General features: G+C 40.2%; 1 protein-coding gene across 3 annotated transcripts in view; it reads right to left on the bottom strand.

The window, feature by feature from the left end:
• GRB10 (growth factor receptor bound protein 10) overlaps positions 1 to 15,789 on the bottom strand; it is a 205,171-nt gene that overhangs the window by 106,067 nt on the left and 83,315 nt on the right. For all 3 annotated transcript variants that reach the window (XM_067569995.1, XM_067569994.1, XM_067569996.1), the window contains one exon: positions 10,697 to 10,790. In XM_067569995.1, coding sequence (XP_067426096.1) covers positions 10,697 to 10,790 — 94 coding nt within the window. The remainder of the gene's footprint in view (positions 1 to 10,696; positions 10,791 to 15,789) is intronic.

Below are 15,789 nucleotides of genomic sequence, written 5' to 3'. Positions count from 1 at the left end.
ATTTGCAAAGGAAACATTAAAGAGAACACCAATTAAGCTCAACTCAGGTAGCTGGAAGTCCATAAAGGAATGAGCATGTCACCCCGAATAGACAGGAGATCTGAAAAGATATTTGATACCATTTGGTACCTGGTACTGGGGATGGCAGGCTGCTGAAGTGTTACAAGTGTGTGACAGCAAATAGGAGACCAAAACAACAAGCTAAAAAGCCTGCATTTTGTATTAATATTGGTTTATCAAACTCAGTTTTTTCCACTAGATCGGAGTATCTTTAAGGTTTAAATCAATTTTATTAGCCGATAGACCATATTTTTAATTAATAAATATTCTACTTTGGCAACACAAAAGCATCAGAATTGGATCCTCTTCATGTTTTACCATCAGCTTAATTTAAAAGCAGAACTAACCTCTTAATACCAGAGGGGCAAGATCAGCAATGGTTCTATGGAGCCCTGAATTTACAGGAGTAGTCTGAAGCTAGAGACTGTGGTGAAGAGCTTAACCCATCATTCATGAGAAGATGTATTTTAGAGGCTCTAGGTATTACTTTCTTTTGGGAGGTTTCCATTATAATAGGGGATATAATTTCAAAGACATATCTCAAGAGATTTTTTCCCTACAGGTTGGAGGGAAGGAAGGAAGAAGTAAATCAGACTCCACCTCTTAACTAATCTATGGTACGTACCCCTATACATGAAATGTGCTATTACTATTCTACTCCTTCCATTAGAAAACTAGAAAGACAGAAGGTGCTAAACCTGATCTTATATATGACATATGAGAGAAACAGATGTTCCAAGCAACTCAAGACCGGCATCAAAATCAGAGCATAAACATTATCAGCAGTTCTGCTGTTGGGGATGAGTGTCACAGTCAGTGCAGAGAAGGAGTGCACCAATTGCATTGTTTAGGTAATTAGGACGTACATATTCATCTAATGGAATGCCTATACTCTAAGAAAAAAAGACTAATGCATTATGCATCTAGCTGCACCACACTCAACACCATTTATATAAAAAAAAGTTGTGGTATTTCATTTAGCAGGTGCACGTGCGATAGGTAGAGGATGCTCTCAATCTAAGACACACAAAGCAATGGTGAAGACACAGCTGTGTGATGGTACATTTGTACAGCGAGCGCTCAGTACTTTGACAACCTATACATAGAGAGATGATACAAGAGCATGACCAGTGTTAGCACCACATCAATAGGAATGGAAAAAAACTAGGTAGCAAGATGTAAATGTTCAGTTACCTATAACCCTGGATTAAGAGGTTCTCATTTGCTTCCCACTTGTATGATAAAGAGTCTGAAGGAACCGACGGAAGACCAGCTATCACCAGAACTGATTTGTATACACAGGATTTTGAACTTGGTGATTTGAAGTATTTTATTTTAAGCCACTGGAACACTTGAGAGAGTTAGTACTAACTAATCATGTAATTTAAATTTAAAATACATTTTAAAAAGGCAAGCACCTTCTCATGCTGGAAAAAACTGGTCAAAGAAAGTCAGAATCTTACATTAGCCATTATATGCCTTATTTACACAGAAATCACTTAAAATAAAAACAAGAACAATTAAGAAGAAAATACAAAGACAAAAGTTTTGAAATATTTCAAATTCAGACCTTATGCACCGTAGCGGAGAAACTGGAGATAAACTGTTGATTGAAGGATTTATTTGTGTCTCCTTCTGAGCCAAAACCTGCCATGGCATTCTCTCCACTTCACCTTAAATATAAACTGATAAACTCAAGACAGCTGAGAAAGTAAGTAGCTGCAATTTACTAAGGGGGTTGGTCCAAAGTTAAGTGGACCAGCTCCACTTCCTGTCTTCTCCACAAACATGGAGCATAAGAAGCCACTTCCTCTTCAACATGCCTCCAGGATCCATTACAAATACGGTGACAGCTCTTAGAAGTTGTCAGAACCTGTATTCCCCCTCCCCCCTTCTCACAATTTTAGCATCTTCAAACTTTTGGCTCATTTTAAAAGGGTGATGGGGAAAGACTATTATTTTTATCTGTATTGTTGTGGTGCCAAAAGGGACCAGTCCCATTGTGCTAAGCTCTGTACAACCAAGAAAGAGGGTCTTTGACCTGAAGACCTTACCCTATAGGCAACCTCCTCTTAATACAACCATAGGAATGGCTGAAGGGACCTCAGGAGGTCCCGTGTCCCTTGCCCGGTACTAAAGCAAGATGATAAGAGTTCAGATTTACCTGTGGTGGATTACAATCAAGTTTAGTCCTCTTGCCTGCAATCACTGAGCACACATGCTTCTTTACTTACATTAATTCCATTGAAGTCACATGAGTAGAATTATGCATGTGCTGAAGTGTTTGCAGGATGAGGATCACCATTCTTATTATAAAAGTTATGGGGGCCTAGTTCCCTGATGTTGAGCGCTTCCACTAAGGGCTGGTCTACACTGCACAGTAATTATGTCAGTGTCTACACTACAGCCTTCTTCCCAATGATCTAAGTGCCCTACTACACCAACATAACTACTCCACCTCCACTAGAGGGATAAGGCTTATGTCAGTGTAGTTAGGGTGATCCAGTGTCTGTGTAAACACAGCATTACTTACTTGGGCTGTTGGCGGTCTTGTCAATTTCATGACATGAGCTGTGAAACTGACAAGAAAGCCGGCAGCTAGAGACCAGCTGCCCCTTCCTCCCCTGGAAAGCTGACTGGACCCCCGCTCCTGGTGAGGACTGGGGAGGCAAGAAGCCCCGGTTGGCTTCCTCCCCTCTGCTCTCAGCAGAGAGCCAGGAATGGAGGGGGAGGCAGCCCGCTGGGAGCCCATGAGGCAGCTCCCTGCTGGGAGCCCGACTGTCAGTAGAGGGTCTCAGCTCCCCACACTGTCCCTCTTAGGTCGGTAGAAGAGCTCCTGGTGAAGATGCTCACCACCCACCCAAGGAGGGAGTGTAGACATCAGCCACCTTACTGCAGTGTTTTCTAGTGTAGGCATATCCCCAGTAAAAGTGTATCTGGATAAGAACAGATGCCCTGAAGGATAGCTGGTCAGCTAGGAAAAAGTAGTAGAAAAAACACCCCCATGCACATACTAAATGGCTTCTGCTCTGTTTCTTCTCTTTTTCAAATCACTAGCAGCCTTATGTACAGAATTTTCCAGTTAACTCAATTACTGGTCAATTTGTTCCTCCTGTAATTTGATTCAAACCTCTGGGATCAGGTTCTCGCTCTTTTTTTTTTTTTTTTTTTAAACTAAAAATAGCACATTCTCTACTTTGTTCAGTTTTTGTTTTAAGCAGATCTCAGTCAGGTTAAAAAAGTGGCCATATAACTAACGAAGGCCAAGCCTCTATGCAAGCAGTTATATATTGTGCTCTGGTAGTAATAAAGATAACAAGATTAGCCACAAAGTAATAGGAATGGACTTCTCTGAAATAAGAGAAAGGTATAATAACAACCTACCTGGGAAGTGGATGCTCTCCTTCACATGCAATTACAGTTATGGTAAACCTTTTTGGCACTACTTTCAATAAGTTTGGACAATGCCAACAGCATTTAGAAGACAAATGGAAGTCTGGCTGCTTTTTGGCACTGCTTTCTCCAATACCAATGGCAATGCCTCCTACTGACCACTCACATTTATCTACTATCTTTTCATTCTACATTTTAAATACAGGACTTCTTGGTATCTGCACAAAGCTGGTTTGAGTTATGATAATAGCACATCCTGATGATACTGGGGTTTTCCCACTACTCAGTAAAAGACAATCTAGAATGTTGATGGTTACTAAGCACACATTGACTGTTGAAGCAAACTATGGATGTCATTACTATGGGCGGCAAATCAGAGATTTGTGGAAGTGAGCCAATCAAAACTAGGGGGAGGAGGGACACAAAGGAATGGCCCATACTGATATGAGCCCTAACTAAAGCTAGTTAGATTGGGGTGGAATAGGACTGCTGGAAAATGGGGGTTAGCAAGAGTTATTTTCATAGGTTAGGTCTCAGACTCAATACCATTCTGACTACGTCTATGATAGTCATTAAAGCAGCACACAATCCACTAGAGTGGATTTCATGGATCTACATGGTGTGCTGGAAAGGGAGCTTTTGTTATCTCTAGACACTATTGACCCTACAAAAGTCATATTTTCATTATTAGCTAGTGAGGTTAAATTGGGAATCTGGCCTAAGTATAGAGTTCAATGACCGTAAGCGCTCTATGGAAATCTAGAAGATTGATTGCTTTATATGCTAAAACCAGCATCTGCATCACTTTAACTGTAGGCAAGGTTTTCGAATGTGACCAGGGGCAGCCCTAAGGACAAGTCAGCTGTTGACAGAGCTGCTGATAGCCAGAACAGCTCATACCACACTCTTCGGTCAGCTAATAAAACAAACTGGCTATGGAGTGAGATATAGCACTGTTCATTCCAGTTCTGAATAGGAAAGTAAAGAAATCTTGTGACATAGAATTTTAGACTCTGCAACAGAGCAGAAAGTCTCTGAAGGGGAAAATTGTATATGCATGCTAAGAAAAAGGAGTTGTAATTGATTTCGGTTGGGAGCCTGCTGCATATTTCCATCCTTTTCCACATGGCGAGCCACTTCTTTTGGCTGGGGAGTATAGTTAAGCTTGATAAATAGTGTTAATAACTTGACACTTAACTTAATAACATGAGGGGAGACTAACTTCTGCAGCACCCCTTTCTGACGGCTCAGACAGAGGGAAAGACTGTAGCACATCAGGGGAAATGGAGGCTGGGTTGTCCGGTCTGACTATTAGAGAGAACGTGAGCATAAGGCTCCCTCCACTACTACAAATACCATGAGGCACTACAGAGGCAGACTGCTATCTACCCAGAATGCTTTGACATTTGCCAATGTTTCTCCGAACTTTTTGTTCAACAAAAGGTTTTGCTGTTTTAACTTTTCACCCTGATTGGGGATCGAGACAAAATGTCAAAATAAGAATTTCTGATGGGACAGAAGTTCTGTTTGATCACTTCTAGTAAAAGAGTCCATAAAAGACACCTTGACGAGTTTCACCCAAGTACTCGTGGCTGAAATTGCCCTTGCTCTCTCCTTCACCGCTCTTTGCTACTGGGCAGCGTACAGACTGCTGTACTTTAGCATACATACCAAAGCACTCCACAAACTACTATGCAAGTATAAAATATTAATCTTATCTCAGTTCCACATGAAAATAAGAGTACGTGGCCTGCAATTTCCTCAATCTTCCTGCATCATTTTTTTCAAAATAGGGTAACTTTAGTTGTCCCTTTCTAATCATGCTATTTATTACTTCCCCTTTCTCCCTGTGGTTTTAAAGACGGTAAATAACTGTTGATATACTTCTTTGCCTTCCTTAATAACCCTTCAATAAATAGTTTAGCTATTGGGTTTTTGCCCCGCCTTCTGTTTTTGCTATGACTTCCTAGAACTGGAACATTTTTTTCAAACTACTTTCTGCTTCCTGGATACTAAAGGGCTGAAACAGCGCTTGAATATCTCAGCCTTTTCCATGTCTTCAATTTTAACACAGTTCGTTGATGTATCTTATTCCTTTACTCTCAAGGGCTTCAAGCTCCTTAGAAGAGATTTTGTAAGTGCTATGGCATTCATAGTCAGTTTTTTAGGGGTACAGGAAGATAATCTCTAATTCCTGTTGCTGGAGGACTGAACTACCATGCTCTACCCCTAAATGTAGGGATCATTAGGTATTAATATCAAACAATGGTTTCGATCCAAAGGACTTGTTGCTTATTGAAGTGATTCATACCAAAGAAATGTATTATAAATAGCAAAACAAGAACAAACCACTATTTTTATAGCGATCGTAAAAATAATTGTATACAAGAATGGCAAGCCGCAAGACCCCTTCCTTGGGAAAATGCACTGTCAATTCTGCCACCCCCACCTCACCCTCAGTGTTTAGCCTTTTTAAAAAAATAAAAATAAAATGACTGCCTGTGGAAGGATGATTCAGCTGCAAACAAGTACTTGAAATGCCTGTAGTATGAAAGAGCTTATTTAGGTAGATACTTTTGGCAGGGGTTTCTCAGCCCTCAGATAAAGCTCTCACTTGTGCCCTCTTTTTCCAGCTTACTGAGAATGCAAGAGATTCAGATTCCTCAGAGGAGTCTAATCATTCTTACACAGGCCATAGAAAGAAAGCATGATTTAGAACTGGAAGCACTTGTACCAAAGCTGTTCACTTATAAAAGGGAGGAGGGGTTGTAGTTTAAGAGCAGCTGGTAAACTAATGCTTGATAGAAACTGGTAAGTCTGCTGCATTCAGAAAATCTAGCTTTACTGAGGTCAAACATGAAATGGCAAGAAGTGCGCATATGTAATAGCATAACAAAAATGCGATGCTGGAAGTTCTGTTGCAGCATCTCACAAAATCAGACAACGAATATACACTACATAAAGTATTTCATCCTGCTCTAAGATGTCAAGTTCCTTCAGAACTGCTCAGGTTAAAGGTGTGCTAAAGCAGGATTTCCCAAACTGTGGTATATGTACCACTGGTGGTACGTGAACTTGCTGCGTTTCGTACACTCTCACAAGATAGTTGTTCCCTTTTAAATGGTAGTCGGGACCAGAGCCAGCCAATCCCTATGCCATGACATGGCCTCTTTAAGGAAGCAGGTGTTCAAGGGAGCAGCAGACTAGCTGAGGGATGGGGCCATGTGTTAATCAGATCGCTACCTCTACCATGATCAAACCCAGCTGTGAGGTGACTCCCAGAGGGGGAAAGAGGGCTGCCAGCCTGGAGAGTAGAATTACAGGAGAGTGGCTCCTTGGAATGCGACCTAAAACTAGGAGGGAGATTGGTGGGATAGGGAAGCTTGCCTGAATCATACCAAAGAACCCAGAACCAAGGGGAAGAAGTGTGTTAAGGACAACAGGAGACTCCTTGGAATAGGGCTGGACCCTGGATACTGATAGAATGGAGAAGCTTGCTTCAATCACAGCACAGCCCCAGGAAGGACGGCTGTGGAATCCCTTAACCTAGAGGAAGGAGCTGAGTCCAGGGACTTGGGCAGGAGGACCTGTGGGAAAGGCTCTCCAGAGGCACTTGGGTCTGCAGTGGGACTGGCAGAGCTCCCTGGCTCAGAAGGAACTGGAGGGGAATTAGAAGCCAGCAGCCTGGGGGGGGGGGTGCGGAAAAGAAGAGTTCGCTGAAGCTGCCTGGGGTCTGGGTAAAGCCCTCCCACTTCCAGCCAGGACTCTCCCATCTCTCTACCTTTCCTCTCTGAGCCCCTTGCCCTTATACACATGTGCACACCCCCATTAGAGGCAGCCCCATGCCCTTTTACACACACACACACACACACACACACACACACACACACACACACACACACACACACACACACACACCCCCCCCCTCAACACCTCGAACTCCAGCCAGAATCCCTAGGCTCAATCCGACCTCCATAGAGCTGGGCAGGAAACAGTGTTCCTTGCAAAAAACAGATTTTGCAAGTTTTCCCATTCTGCATCAGGATGAAGCCAACATTGTGAAGTTTTTCCACACCCAGAGAGAGACCCATCCACTCCAGAATAGCCAATAGCCCAGTGGTTAGTGCACTCACCTGGTATGTGGGCTAAATTCAAGTACTGGTCAATCAGGCAGACCAGAGACCCGAAGCTAGATCTCCCACATTGCTGCGAATGCCTGGACCGCCAGGCTCACGCTCTCTGGTTGTGACCAGAAATTCCATCCTGGACCTGAGAAACCCTTCCTAATGAAAGTTTTGTCAAATTGGGTACATTCAAATGCAGTATTTCTGTTTTCACGAGTCAGCATTTTGTGATAAAAACATTTTGTCTTAAGAATTCCCAACCAACTCTCAACCTGTTCAGTGTTAAAGGACTTCTTCTCTGTATTTACTGGATAAAAGTGCACATTTCATAGGCTTACAGATTAGTGATTGAGGGTCGTAACACTAGAAAAAAACAGAACGTAATGGGACATAATAACTTTGTGCTAACAGCCGTTCACCTTTTCCTAGTGCTATAAAAGCATTAAGGTAGATTATTTTCCCCACTGTAAAAAAGGGGAGGTGCAGTACTCAAATGAAATGCTAGAGGCCACACAATCTGTGGGAGAGTCAGGATTCCTGGTTCCCAGTCCTGACATTCCTGGTTCCCAGTCCTTTGTTCAGTCCATGTTCCCCATACAAACAGTATCAATTACAATATATATCCATGTTTGCATGCAAGTTTAGTTACAAATTAAATATCAAGTATATTTAACATGTTTATTTCAGTTTTAGCAGCACACTTAGAAGTGGATCTGAGACATTTTTGACTTAACATTTTTCTATTCATCTGCTGCAGAATAAGGAACACATTTTTGGGTCCAACAAAATTGGCCTTTACTTACTCACTGACAATATCACCACAAATATTGGCCTTATTGTTCAAGCATCCTTAAAGCAGCACTGACATTATGGAAGATATTCTGTTTAAAAACAATTGTTAAATACTTGGGATTAGTTTGCCGGATTCACAGTAGTTCAGGCAGAGAAATATATCAGGTGCCAAATAAGTCTTCGTGCAGTCACTGATTGTAACAAATGAGAGGAGACAGCTGGAATTACTGGAGAGCATACCCAGAGATCAGAATCCTTAGTTTGCTGGAGCAAATGAAAGGACGTAAAAATGAAGAACACAAGTTACAGTTTCTGGACATCTAAACAGAGCCCTTGAACACTGAATGGGCCTTTTCAGCTACCATAATGCAGATGCAGAAATACTGAATGCTTGGGCTGAACCACTTGCAGGCTTCCCAACATACCAATTACGTGGGACAAAACACTTCAAGTGCAGCCTCATGTAGAGAGCATATCACTTTGAACATTATTTCCAAGAAATCTCAGAAGCATAAGGCCAAGGAGTGAGTGTACGTTGTGCATGAGCATATAGTGACGATGGATCTGAGAATCATAACTTGTATCATGATGAAAGGTGATTAAGCTAATACCCAAGAAAAAGCAGGATTCATTTATTTATGGTATTCCCAATGTCAACACACTTAATGTAAGTGAATCCACAACACTAAATGTTATTATGCCTACATTAGGAAAATGGGGGTGGAGGGGCGAAATGAATGGGAGAGAAGGAAGCATTTATCTATTGAAAATATCAGGCATCTATTTGACCTTGGAAAAGGGCTTCTGGCATCAGAAAATGAAGCTTTACAGGTCTTCAGCATACTCAAGATCCTATCTATACCCCTAATAAACACTATTAACCAGCAACAGGTTTACATTTTGAGGTGCATATCACGGAATTAGAAGAAAGTAATTTTTTGGATGATGTTCTACATCTGGTTACAAAGAAGGAAATCTACGGATAGTTTCAAAGAACACCAGTTAAACAGTCTGCCAAGGAGTTTGGATGTGACAAGGGAGCTCTAGTTAGAGTGCAGGGAAGGCGGTCTGAAATGAACAAAAAATGGAATTTATCAGCCACAGATGGTGTGTACCTGCACATGCATGCAAAAATACATAGATACACAGTATACTGTGTGTGCTATTTGTGGCAATCTATCTTGAATATGTCTAACCCCTAACAGCACAAGTTTTAGGAAAAGAAATAAAAACCTGAAAAAGACAGATTCAGATTACAAAAGAGTTCAAGAAGGTAAACTATTTTTGAAAACTTAAGTGTTCTTGGAGGTTTGCAAATCTGGAATGGAATTCAAAACTTGCTCATCTTGACAAAAATGGAAAACTAATTTCCAGCATTTTTTAGAAAAGTTAATGTAAGCCAATTGCACATTGTTAATGGTTATCATTAACCTTGACACAGTCAATACAATGGTAACTGTTGCATTAAACTAATGGCACTAAGCACTCTACTACAATTGAGGCTGTTAGAAGAAGTAAGTAGTTGGCACTTAATGTAAGCCCTTCCATTATTAATATATGGATACTGTTATAGAAAAAAATCCTACAGGATGTAAACTATCCTTTTTCTACGTATTAAAGACCATATTTCCTATGGAGTGATTCTAAGTGCTATAGCATTTTATACGTATGTATAGAACCCAACTCTCTGCAGCAAGACTATGTGTTTGTCTAGTCCTAGAAAATTGGGCCCCAATCCTGGTTATATATCCAGAGCACTCAAAAAAGCCACAACTAATCTCAATCACAGGGACAAGAAATAAAGCGGTTATAGGACTTTTCATAAGGGGAACAATTCCACAACCTGTATGAAAAATTTCACTTTTGTTTACACACTATGACATGAATTCAGGGTTCTCTTTTTTTCTGTAGTTGATATTTAAAAACCATGAAAAGCAGATAAGAATGCCACTTCCCTCTCCATCCATCAAGTATCAAGTCTTGCAGAAGAAAGAGTACTCTGAAGCCAGGTCCTGGCAAGTAAAAGCTTTTAAATAGATTTGTAATACATTACTACAAAAGTTTTAGTACTTAAAAAACCTGTTTTGGTTAAAAACTTAGAGCAGCTGCCCAACTGGAGAGACTATAATACTAAAGGAGCTCCTACTCTTCATTCATAGCTCACAAGGCAGTTTGCAAAGAGGAGGATATAAACAATTAAATGTTTTCAACTTTCACTTTACCAGATGCAGAAACAGAGATGCAGAAATCAAGTTACTTCAGAACATACATTTCTAGGGTTCTCTTCCCAGTATCTTGACCAGGCCTAATTCCACCTCATTCCTTACCTTGGTGATTTAAAGAGATACGATTAGATGGTTCTTGGAATCCTGGTTCCACCAGATCTCTTCGAGTGTGAGCTGAAGTCTGATCTACATTATCCTAAAAACAAACAGTAGAAAATCTGATCAAAATACACATTTTGTATTCTCCATAATCTAAGATATTGGGAGTCAAGGCAATTTGATATAAACTGAAGAATGTTTTCTTCACATGTTATGCTATAAAGTTCTTAGGAAGTTCAGAGCTTTGTCATCTGTAATTCCAAAGGACTGTGGTTTAGGCTTTGTAATTCATTACCCAGAACAGTCCAGACAAACAGATTCAGTAGTGTCTAGCAAATCAGAGGTTTAGTTTAGATATTCATCCAGATGTCTGGATATTAATCCAGACCTCTTAATTTTGGCAACCTCACAAGACCAGGCTTGAAAAGATTTAACACTTCCAGGCTTTTGTGGGTCAAGAAATACCACAACAGTTTCTCGTAAGCTTTCTGTACTTCTGCCTAAAAACCAAGACCTTGAAGGGAGCAGGAAAACAAGAAGATCAAAAAAATAAGATTAACTTTATTTGGTTTACTAAAATCAGTATTTGGAGGAAAATTAGTAGATTCATATTTTGCCTGAACAGTTTTATCAATGCGTAAACAGCTACCTAACATTTCTATTTGTTGATATATTCTAGATTGAGAGTTAATTTACGTTCTGGTATTCCAGCGGTAAGAATGGTCTATAGCTCATGACAAGAATTTAGACCATGCCTCCCGAGAGGCTTTTTCTAACAGCAGAAGGCTACTTCAGCTCTAAAATTAATACCAGGTGCTATTAGAAAAGTCTCAGACTTGCTGCTTGAAAGACTTAAAGTCGATATGCATGAAATTTATTAATTCACAATTTTACAGGTGTTGACAACTGAAGAATTGCCAACAGCTTCATAGAATGATTGCAGTTTCACATGTAAAACTGGAGTTTTAAAATACCACAATCTATATAGTTGTATAATGTTCCAAACCCTATAATATGATACAGTTCAAATTAAGATCGTGATGTCCATGGACGGACACATACACACTTCTATCTTTTCTGCTAATCTTCCTGTGACTTTTCTTGTCACTTGTGCCACCTTATTCTTAATTCAAATCTACTAGTTCTCTCAGTCTCATCCTAAACCACAAGAACTTTCCTGCTGACATGAAATCTTATTAATCCTTTTCTTTTCTGCGCTTGTTAGTTAATCTTTCTATTTTACCAATGAACTAATTACTAAATTAACCAATTACTAAATTTTACCAATTAACTAAATACTGATGTATATTGCTTTTGGAATGGTGGTGCTTTCATTGCAATACATATAGCTATGCTCAAACAAGTAGAAAGGGAAAGTGTCTTGGGGGTGGAAACGGAGGGCGGGAGGGAAGAGAAGGGGCTCTGAAGGCAGGATGAGGCAGACAATCTTAGTGAAAAACCTCTGAAGCTATCCTTAAAAGGAGTTTGAGCCAAAAACTCAAACCTGAAATTAACTGCAACTCAGCTATTCCAAACCTAGTATTGGACCTGGCTTGAGAGCTAAACATCTCAGACAGAGAATAAAGATCTCAGAATGAACTTCCACACTGTGCAGTGTAACAACGTGCAAAACTCTAGTGTCCATGTGCTCCACCCCACAGAATATCAGACTTCAATTTTCAGCTGGTTGCATGTGAGACACTGAAGCGCACAGTTGCCAACAGGCAAACTCATTACAATCAGTACATCACTTTCATGGTATTTATCCATGAAGGATAGCAGGTCTCTAATGAAAGCTCGTTGCTACTGATCAATACTCAATTATTGTGAGGTGTGGGCACAGTTAATATTTAAGGAATAATGTAGCTCCATTGAAAACTATGGCTGGCTTATGGTCTTGGAGTAAAAGTTAGTCACCAGGGAATCATAAGTCTTGATGAAGGCCCATTCAAGTGGTAGGGAAATGCTAGCTGGTGATGTAAGGCAAAGCTCAATTGTCTACCATTGACCCATCCCAGAACATTCAATGGAAAACTATTGAAGACAGCTGCAAACAATCAATTCACTTGCAGGTAAAAAGGAACATAATAAAAGACAGCGGATTGCCCTGCCTGTGAATGAAGAAAAAGACTCATTCAGTATATCACAAGGTGGAGAGAGAGAGAGAGACTCTGCATCCATTCACTGAGGAGACACACCTTATGGAGCAGGGGTGTTTCATGAAAAACAGGAGTTTCCTGGGAAGCTGCCAGCTCTGCAACAGACTGAACTGGGGGGGGGGGGGGGGGGACCTTCTTCTTTTATTGGTTAGGAAAGGTAACTATTAAGCGTAGGCCTTAATTTGTGTTTTATGATTTTGTTTTGTATTGTAATCATTTGTTTTCCCCTCCCACTCTCCTTTCTAGTGGCATGTTTAGTCTACTTTAAATAAACCTTCTTTTGTGTTATAAGTGCAGTGCCTTACACAGAAGTAGTGATTTAAGGTCAAACTGGAAAACTGAGGTCCACTGCTCCACTGGGGGCAGAACACCTAGGATTTCTGAGTAGCCAGTGCGAGGGGCCGGATATCACAGGGGATCACTTCAAGGGGACTCAGGGACTGGGATGCACCTTTTGTTAACCTGCCAGGCAAAGACAGGGCTGGCACAGCCCAGGGTAGAGTGCATGAGTGGCTGACAGGCTGATGGTATTAGGGAAGTAACACCCAGCTACCACTTGCAAGACTCCCTCTTGCTAGGGGTAAGGAGTAAAAAGGTGACTCTCAGTTCTGGGTACCCAAAAACTGTCACAGCATGTCAGGAATACAAACTACTGACAGATTAAGAGTCTTCTGAAAAAGCAGAGGTCATGTTTCAACAAGTACAAGGGTGTTAATTCTAGTTTCCATGCAACAATTTAAGTTTAGATGACATGTCATTCCTGCATGCAGCCACAGATAGTCTTCCTATTGTGAGGCTAACATGCCTAACTAGTACAGTATTAGAGAAACTGAACAAGGAAAGGTATTTACACCAGAAGTCATTTTATTTGCGAGTAGCCCTTAAAGCCCTTTTCATTGTCCCAGGCAAAGTATGAATCTATTAATTTTCCTCCAAATATTGACTTTAGTAAACCAAAACCCAAGTGCAAGTCTGCTACAGAGGAGACAAATACAATAAGATGTGGTTACAGAATACAACAGCTGAACACAGATGGTCTTTTATCTTTGAATCCCCTACAGCACTAGATGGAAAAGATTTACTGGAGAAGATCTTACTTCAAGAAGTTGTGGCCTGGAGTTGGCTGAAAGCCGATAAGTTAGCACTTTAAAAAAAACCTTTGAAATAATTTCCACTGACTTACAGAAACAAATGCCATCCTCTCTGAGGCAACCTTTCAATTCTTCAGGAAGGTGCTCAAACCACAAGCCTTCCTCATTGACTCCAACTCTAAGTTATAGAAAAATTTATCAGAAATAGAGATTTCAATCATTGGAGGTGTAGAGTGACAGTCTTTGCAAATACTAGTTTGCTTCAATATTGGGACACTCCTTCCTGTATCTTCTACAAAAACATTTGTTCACATTTTTCTCATGAAAGTTTGCCACAGGCAAGGATTTCCTTAAGGTATTTAAAGCCAGAACAATACACAGTAAAGTGACAGACTTGCATAAAACACACCACCTGTTAAAGCAATGCAGGCAGCAGAGAAAAGGTAACTGTGGTTTTTAAAAAAAACTCATGATAATTGCACATGACCCTCCAGGATCTATTTATGTAAGTTGATCAAAGACAAATAAAGGCATGTTGCCAACTGCAGTAGAAATCAGATTGGACACTGGAACAAGGTTAAAGGTTATATAACTCTTCCAAGTCACTGTAGTCTTATTGTTTCATGCAACCTACACACTACATTTGTCAGCAAGGTAAACACCTGTTTTCTTCCATCATTCCCTTCCCCCAGCTCAATCCACACTTCCAATAAATCACATGTTTTCTACCTATTTTTATTCCTTTGCTCTCGCCCCTCTACCAGTAAGTGCTTTCAGTCTGAAATTAAAATATGCTGTCTGACTTGACTGATTACGATATCAAGCCACAACAGTATTTTTAGAAGGTAGTTAGTCTCTACAACTTACTTGCTGCATGACATGCAGAATAGTATATGCATCTGTGACTCTAAGGTTGATTAATCAAGTGACTAGTGGGACTACTGGAAGCATATGAAGAAATGTTTATTTTTAATAGGTGTCTCCTACAGCACTTAAATCTCTTTTGTTTGTCTTGACAAAAGTTGTAACGGGTTAGATTTCAGTTCCATTTTGCAAACTTAAATACTGCATGACATAATACAGTGGCTCTATCATACTTTAACAGGCATAGTTAGAGGCACAGACAGTATTCTCTATACATTAATAGCCAAAATCTAGGATTATCCTACAATCTAAAATGATCAGGTACTTCATGGTATTATACCAGTTATCCAACTTTAGGTCAAATAGCTAGCAATTTAATTCGTTTAGCATGGCAACAATTTGCATTATCAGACAGGAGGATCAGTCAACCACATTGCTTACTGGCTACACTGTCTGCATAACTTACGCTGTCTGCATAACTTACGTCTTTAAGTTGCTTTCTGTGGTTCCAAGTGTTACAAATCCTATTCCATAATGACAAAGTGCAAATAGCATCTCACATTAAGAGGCAAAAAGTTTACTAAACTAAAAGAAAACAAAATTACACTTCCCTCCAGTTTTAATCCATTGATTATATTTTCACATACTAGTAATTTCCATGGGATAACTATCCTGTTGCATGGTAGAATAGATTATCTGTCCCTCTATGCTCCTTTCATAGAGCATTACTACTCCTTGGACTAATCCTATGATCAGATGGGTTTGACAGAAAGGAGAAATAGCCACTCTCCAATCCAAATAACTTTGAAACCACCATCTCTGCTCCCATACTCACCTTTTGTTATTTACAAAGAAAGCAGTCCGAAAATGAATTAAGCCTGAACATATTTAAATCTTAGTTAATAGGTGATTTCCAGACCTCAGATAAAAACCCCACTACACTGAACGTCTGCAGTCTCTAGAGGGGTAAGTGATCAGTGCA

Source organism: Emydura macquarii, unplaced genomic scaffold (genome assembly GCF_026122565.2).
Source record: "Emydura macquarii macquarii isolate MOO-44397 ecotype Brisbane River unplaced genomic scaffold, CSIRO-AGI_Emac_v2 contig_2975, whole genome shotgun sequence".
Taxonomy (NCBI): domain Eukaryota; kingdom Metazoa; phylum Chordata; order Testudines; family Chelidae; genus Emydura; species Emydura macquarii.
Note: the sequence above shows the minus strand (reverse complement) of the source record. Positions and strands in the feature narration are given on the sequence as shown.